This window comes from Podarcis filfolensis (genome assembly GCF_964270895.1).
Source record: "Podarcis filfolensis genome assembly, chromosome: 2".
Lineage (NCBI taxonomy): Eukaryota > Metazoa > Chordata > Lepidosauria > Squamata > Lacertidae > Podarcis > Podarcis filfolensis.
Genome location: NC_139605.1, coordinates 61,701,208 through 61,708,297, shown reverse-complemented (window position 1 = coordinate 61,708,297; position 7,090 = coordinate 61,701,208). Strand labels below are relative to the sequence as shown.

The following is a 7,090-nucleotide window of genomic DNA, read 5'->3' as shown; positions in this document are numbered from 1 at the left end:
ACTGAGGTCATGTTGTGAGTGATTCTACAGCTGGGCCTCAGGCCAGAACAAATAAAATAATCAGCAAGCCACTTACAAGCCTCTTTGTTGACTCTTCCTAGCTTTGGAAAGCTCCTATACATTTGCTGTTTTATTAACTTGAATATCATGCTTATCTTGTTGCTAAATGAGAGCCCTGCCAGCTACTTGCTTGAGTGAACTGAACTCACACAAGCAAAATATGTTTACTGGTGCTTAGAACGGCCTCATTAAAGCAACCATTTAAATGTGGGTATGTAAAATATACAGTTCTTATTTATGACGACAATTCTGTGAGGGTCTGTCACTATTATTCCCCGGCCCTACCTGACACACAGAATCTAACTGGACAGGCACTAAAAATAACAATAATAATCGTCTTCTTAATTCTCACAAAGTTGCTGATGAATTTTCATGAGGACTTTTGTAATTTTTTTTAAAAAGTGACGTGGAAATGTGGAGAAAGAATGAAAAAATGAGAAACTGAAACATACCAACTGGCTCACTGCAAGCTGATGGGGGCGGAGCTCTTCTTTTCTCCAGGCTTAGGAGACAGGTCAGGTCTCACCTCTGTCACGCTAAGCTTTGGAGACTCAAAAGCAGAGAAGAGCCATATTGCCTTCAAGTTTCTCTGAAGTCCAGTGTAAGGAAACTAGACCCCAAATATCATTCATTTTGTGTTGTGTCAGGCAGCTGCCTAACTCAAGAGAGGGTCACCACTTGTGACTACACAGTTGTGAACTGCTACATAGGAGCTATGTGAGTGAGAGCTTTTTGCACGCCCAGCACCTTACTGAGAATCAGTGTCTCTTGTTTACATGTTCTCTTCTTACAACAGAAGAGGGAAAAAGCAGACCAGAGCCTTCCGGTGGCCAGCAACGTGTAACATTTTATTTCTTTGGTTTAAAATACCTACAACAGTGCTACTTCATTGGACTTGTGTACATTACTTAGTTTTGCACCAGTTTAGACAACTCCCCCACCCACTGGACTGAGCAATCCCCGTGGTCTTTGTTGTTTGCAGTGTTAAGCTCTTCTGCAATATCTTCCCCCCCTCCCAGCCAATCTGAATCTTCTCAGTGGATCCAAAACATCCCCTGATGCTTCTAAAAGCAACAGTGATATATCTAGGCTACACATATGTGAGTGACGCCGGCACAGACATGAGGACGAGCTTCCACAAGAGTCACTTGCTGGTTACTTTTCTTCCCCACAAATGGCTAGCAAGGCTTTGCGGTAATCTCCAGAGGTGTCCTTCTGCAAAAAGAAAGGAAGACAAAATGAAAACCAGAAATGCCTACAAGTGATCAGCCTCACTGGTAAATCGGAGGATAAAGAAACTTAAAAATGATCTTTTTAAGGCAATGCCAACATGTGTCTTTCAATGTATCTACACTGCAGCCTTTAAGTGGATTTAACTATCATTACTTTGTGCCAGAGAAGCCTCAAACGACTAGGATTCTTTAGCATAAGCCGTAACTATTAAGATAGCATAAAATGATATCATTTCTTAATGTGGATGTTATATTTCCTTTAGCATCTCCTTAATATTGTTTGCTGATGAGTTATTCTTCAAAGAAATCTGAAGGGCTGCTTTTGAAGGTTACAGTTTTGCTCACTCTCTGTCTAGGAAAAAGCCCAGGTAATTTTGGAAGTGTACAAGCACGTTGATCAGGCACCTGCTACTCATAGCAGCTGTCTGATTAGATGCTATCGTGGTAAAGTACATATGCCCATACGTGTCAAATTTTAGTCTATGGTTGTTCTTACAGGAAGACACATCTCTATGGAGGAAATTCTAATGGTGTGAAGCAGTCTTACTATGACTGCACATTCTTTTTGCCACCTATGCTTGGGTGGAACATTCACCTGGTATGAACAGGCTGCTGTGAGTACAACCAGTCGAAGATGTACATGAAACAAGTCATAAAGGTCAGCACAGCTCACTGCACACAAACAGGCACATTTGTGCTGGCAAAAGCCAGAACCTCTTATTACCTCGATCATGTGATAGAGAGATTTGTCATAAATATCCCAAAATTCACGCCGGATGTTGAGCAGATCAATTTCACTCCTTGAGACAATAATCCTGATAAGAGTTCGGTCGTCTGTGCCAGCACCCTTGGGAGATCAAAAAACCAGTAAGAATTTATTGATTTTTTTAAAGAGAGAGCAAGGGCAGGAAGTGAGGGGACTTTCCCGTACATTGCTATCAGCAAAATATTTTGAAAAGGTGGCAACAAGCTCTATCAAGCAGAGGTAGAGTGCTTTTGTTTACAGTGATACTTGGCAGATGGTAGAATGGGAGCTTCATGATCTGTTCTGCTAATGCGCATCAGCATTGAGAGATGAGCTGGTGCTGGGCACATACCAGGTAGCTGGTTCACTCAGTTGTTGCTGCCAACCTCTTTAGAGCAAAGCTCTATATTTGAAATGGTAGAACGATGCAAGCCTTGAGCACTGTGACTCTCATTGCTGCATCTGTTTCACTGACAAATTCTCCAAATCGACTCCCTTCACACAAGCAACACACTATTTGCTGAAGGGGCCTCCTGATTGTTTCAGTGAATCACAAGCAGGAATTAGCCATCCCTGGCCTTCTCAAATGCAGACCTATTCAGGAAACCACCCCAAGCTCCTACTTTGCAATCAGATGATTATTATCGTAATTAAAAAGCTACTGATCTAGCCTTCCCTTCCCTGGTGAGAGTCAAAACAGCAAATGGAGTGTAGTTTTTACCTTCATGGACTTGTACAGCTTGTCGGCAAAGAAAGCTTGCTTGTTCTTGACACTCCGCACTTGAAAGAAAGAGCAGTGCAACATAAAAACATTGAACAGGAAGCCCCATCTCAGTCAACCCCCACACCCATGTTTTTAAAGAGCTATGTTGTCTCAGGTTGCATTTTTAGTTTGTGTCTAGAAAGAAAGGAGTGGAGAGGAAAAGACAGCTCTTGGAAAGCACCCCACCAATTACTGTATTGAATGTCCAAATTTGGTTGACAGGGTGGGAGAAATGGTTCATGTTTGCTGTCTGGGTCAATCACAGATGGATGTAGGTTTCTAGAGCCCAGGTTTGCAAGCAGAGGGCTCTAAATGTATAGTGTGGTTGCCTCATCTCCATTAAAGAAAAAAACCATAGATATTTTTTGAAAAACTGCACATGATTCTGTTGTTTGCAATAGGAGGAAAGCCATATGGATGGTTGGGTAGCCACTTCCTGCTCTGTGAGGGAATTGCAAAATTTAAGTGTGCTAGGATGTTGCAGAATGTTTTTACTATGCAGCAAGGGGCAATGCATCTAGCAGGCGTTGCTTCTCTCATGACTTCTCCAGGCTTCTTGTCTATCCAGCGTCCTTATCTGGACACCACTGGAGGGGATCTCTGGGTCTGCAGTGAATTCATCTGATATGCTACAAGATGACTAGAGAAGCAGCCATTGAAGAAGCCACATTTGAGCTCAGTGGTGGCAAAGCTCGCAGTGGGTGGCGGCCATTTCCTGTTAGTCTTGGTGAAGGTACATTTTTAAAAGTCTGTTCAGGAGAACAAGATTGCAGGCAGGTCAGCCAGCCTGAGGGAATCAACATATTGCAACCAAGCAGAAAGTCACTGATAAAGATAGTGCTTGAAGCCTCTAAGACCTATATGACATACTGCTGAGCCATGCCAAGGGTTACAGTGTCAGTGAGATCCTATTCACTGATTCTATCTAACAGCCAAGTCTCAGCCGAAGGTGTTTGAAATCTGCACAGAGCAAGTTTCTAGCTCTCAAAGCTGTACAAATAAAGACTGAAAACATGCAGACAAATGTTGGGAAAGGTGCATAGTGCACCAACGTAAGATTTCAGCTGGTTAGGAGGCATCCCACCTACCACTCCTTCCCCAACAGGCCAATAGTGAAGTCCCCACTGGATACATAATAGGTCGCCCATATAGCCTCTCTTAGACATTAATACCACTCACCGGAATAGCTGAATTCTGTGAAATATTTTATTTTTATTATTTTTATTTATTAAATTTGTATACTACCCTATACCCATAGATCTCAGGGCAGTTTACAACATAAAATTACAATTACCAGCCCACACATTTTTTTGCAAGTGGAATACAACAGGAAATTTAACTAAGGCCAGCTTGCTTCATCTCAGGAATATTATAAAAATTTGGTTGACTGTTGAGGTGGACTAGTTGCAAGAGCAAGTTCGGCAGGGCAAGGTTTGCTGAAGTCCACACTCAATGTGCGTAAAAAAAAGAGCACAAGCCTCTTTTTTTTACGCCCGTGCAAGAGACACTCACCAATGGCTAAAAAGACGTCGCGCACATCTCCAGACATCCGCTTGTTGATGGCATGTGCCACATCATGGTTCGTCATCTTAACGAACTCCTGGAAGACTACAAGGATTGAAGGTAGAGAATAAGAAATCAGAACTCTCTACGGCTTTGGAATGACCTAAAAGCTAAGCTAGGGAACTAGCCAACTGTCCTCAGTGAGCAATGGGACTGGCAACAGCAGTGTCATAAAACTGCTATGCCCTTAGTTCCCTTCTACAGTGTGTTAGGCAAAGTCAAGTATGTCCAAGGGCGATTAGGTGCTGCCACAGGGAAGTATCAAATATCAAGATGTTCTACAGAAAAGTACAGTTAGTGAAACAAACCTCCTAACCCTGAATTCCATCAGAGGAGCAGGTGTTCCTGAGCTAAAGGAGAATTTCTTTCTTTCTTTTTTGTAGCACAACAATTGCATCAGCAGCGTCTTTCCTTCAAAGCCCCTGAGGAGGTAATAGTTGCCCTTTTCCAAACTACAATAACACGGCCTGAGAAAGGTCAGGTCAATGAGTCTGCATCTAGGCACGGGCTCCACAACATTCAACAAACACACCACTCCCTCCCTGTTTACCTCTCCGGAGCTGGGGGTAGCTCTGTGTACACAAGACGGTCATGAAGCGTGTCTCCAGAGATGTCGAATCATCACCGGAAACATCAGACAATTTCTGCGAAACCAAAGAAGATTGAAGGGATGGGGAAGAACAGCAAAAGATACAGGCTAGTGAAATATTTTCCTTTTGATTCCTGAGAGCCTATATACTAGTGCATTCCTGTAAGAAGGTTGCTATGTATTCCTCCATTAATATGGCAGCAAAGATTGTGAAAGCAGCTCAGCAAAATCTTCTGTGACTATTATGAGAAGGCTGGCAACAAGTAGAAGTCTGCCCAAGTAGGATTCTCTCTCCAAGTGTACTAAACATATTGCCATTTGAGCTGATCCAGTGAGAGATCACCATCAGGCTCAAAAAGGTCCCATGTGACTGTAACTGAGAGACACTCCCTAATCATTAGGGCTCTGACAGGCCTCTCCATTTGGCCTGCAAGGCTGTTTTGGTTAAGCCACATATTGGCCCTACACAAGGAGGCATATAGGACATCAAGTGTGGGGCAGGTAAAAAGATGCAGGTGGGCTAAAAGGGGGACTGTAGTTGACCGGAATACCTGAAAAGTTTCATGCAGGGCACTTTGCAAGCCTTGACAATCCACTTTTTGTTGGGGGTTTGCAAAGCAATGTGCCTTTGCCCACATGCGGCAATGATGTCAGGTGACTGACTTGTCAAACTTGACCTGTGGTGGTGAGGGAGATGTGGCAAGCCAGACAGATCCAGTTCCCCACTCCTGGCCTAATGGGTCTATGACACAAGACACCCCTCACCCTCAAAAAGTTTATGAACACCTCAAGGCTGTATGTAACTCTAACATCTTTTCCTATCCTACCCCTAAACTGACAACTCAGCTGGTTTTTTAAAATTTTGCCACAACAGGTAAAAAAAGGAGGTAATATTTTGCATCATCACCTGTGGGACATTAACACACAGAAATAGCAACCATTTCTTCCCAAACACCAAAAAAGGTTGCGTGAAACTGCCTTTTGACAATAAATACATGCAACAATGCAATGACAATTCATCTTCCCATGTGCTTCATATGTAGTGAGAAGTGTATGGCACATCTAATGGCACTCTTATGTTTTGGAACACATAGCAGGTCACTAACAATTTCCCCAATTGCTTTTAATTGTCTTCCCTGTGCAGTTAATTAGTTATTATGCAAACTTTTGACATTCTCTGCTCCTTTCCGGGTACTTTAAGAAGCTTTTCCCCTCCCTTGCCTTCCCAGTTTTGCAGGCGAGAAGTGAGGCCTAAACAAGCCAACAGTAGAGTTTTTATAATTTATCCTCCCCCACCACTGTAAGGGAATGTTTTCAGGTTATCTTTGGTTGGAGAGCCAGATGAATACAGGCAGTAGGGCAGGCCCAACAGCCAGTGAGATATGGGCTAAGATGGGTTTGGCAAACCTCTGAGTGGCCATGTGCCCAACTCTAAGTAGAAGACATTCCTCCCTTTGAAGGGCTGTCAAAGGACAGTTTGCTGTTTTAAGAGCTGACCAACATAAGCCTACTTTAAAAGGTAAAGAGCCCAAAAAAGGGAAGCAGGAGGAGCCTTGAAGCTGCCCATTAGCCGTTAGCAGCTGGACAGCAATGTGAGTCTGCACAGTCTTCCCACTATGGCAAGATGTATTGCACTTCTATTTAAATCTTCAGCAATTTTGCATCTATATGTACATATAAATTACCAAATGCACATTTTGTGCGAAGTCACATCCTTATTTTTGACAGTGCACAAGTGGTCACTCTAAAAAACCTTCCTGTGGTTTGGAAAGCACTGTTGTGTGAGTCCACCCCATGAGTCCTGAATAAAGTGTCAAACAACAAAAATGGCAGGCACTCACCAGGGTTTCAGCAACAACCTGACAACAGAGAGAAAGAGGGAGAGAGAGAGGAAGGCAACAGGGTCAGAGATAGGCCTGTGCAGCACTTTCTTAGGATTTCATAGATTAAAAACAGGTCATTCTAATCTCTCAAGCCAAGATCTTCAGGCTCCCGAAAAGTGGCAGCAGATTCATTTCTCAGACCATGTGCAGCCCTTCAGATATTTTTATGTGTCCAATTAAACGCCTAAATGAAAAATATATCCCTTTGTTCAGAAAAAGTATATCTGCCAATGCTCAGATGTGGAAGAGGGTCAA

At 43.0% G+C, this 7,090-nt stretch overlaps 1 protein-coding gene across 1 annotated transcript in view; it reads right to left on the bottom strand.

Moving 5' to 3' along the window:
• Positions 1-887: 887 nt before the first annotated feature.
• ANXA6 (annexin A6) overlaps positions 888-7,090 on the bottom strand; it is a 38,870-nt gene continuing 32,667 nt past the window's right edge. Inside the window, exons 20-24 of the mRNA XM_083603978.1 lie at positions 4,914-5,094; positions 4,313-4,408; positions 2,759-2,817; positions 2,017-2,139; positions 888-1,275 (exon numbers count right to left, since the gene is read on the bottom strand). Coding sequence (XP_083460104.1) covers positions 1,216-1,275; positions 2,017-2,139; positions 2,759-2,817; positions 4,313-4,408; positions 4,914-5,094 — 519 coding nt within the window. The 3' untranslated portion in view covers positions 888-1,215. The remainder of the gene's footprint in view (positions 1,276-2,016; positions 2,140-2,758; positions 2,818-4,312; positions 4,409-4,913; positions 5,095-7,090) is intronic.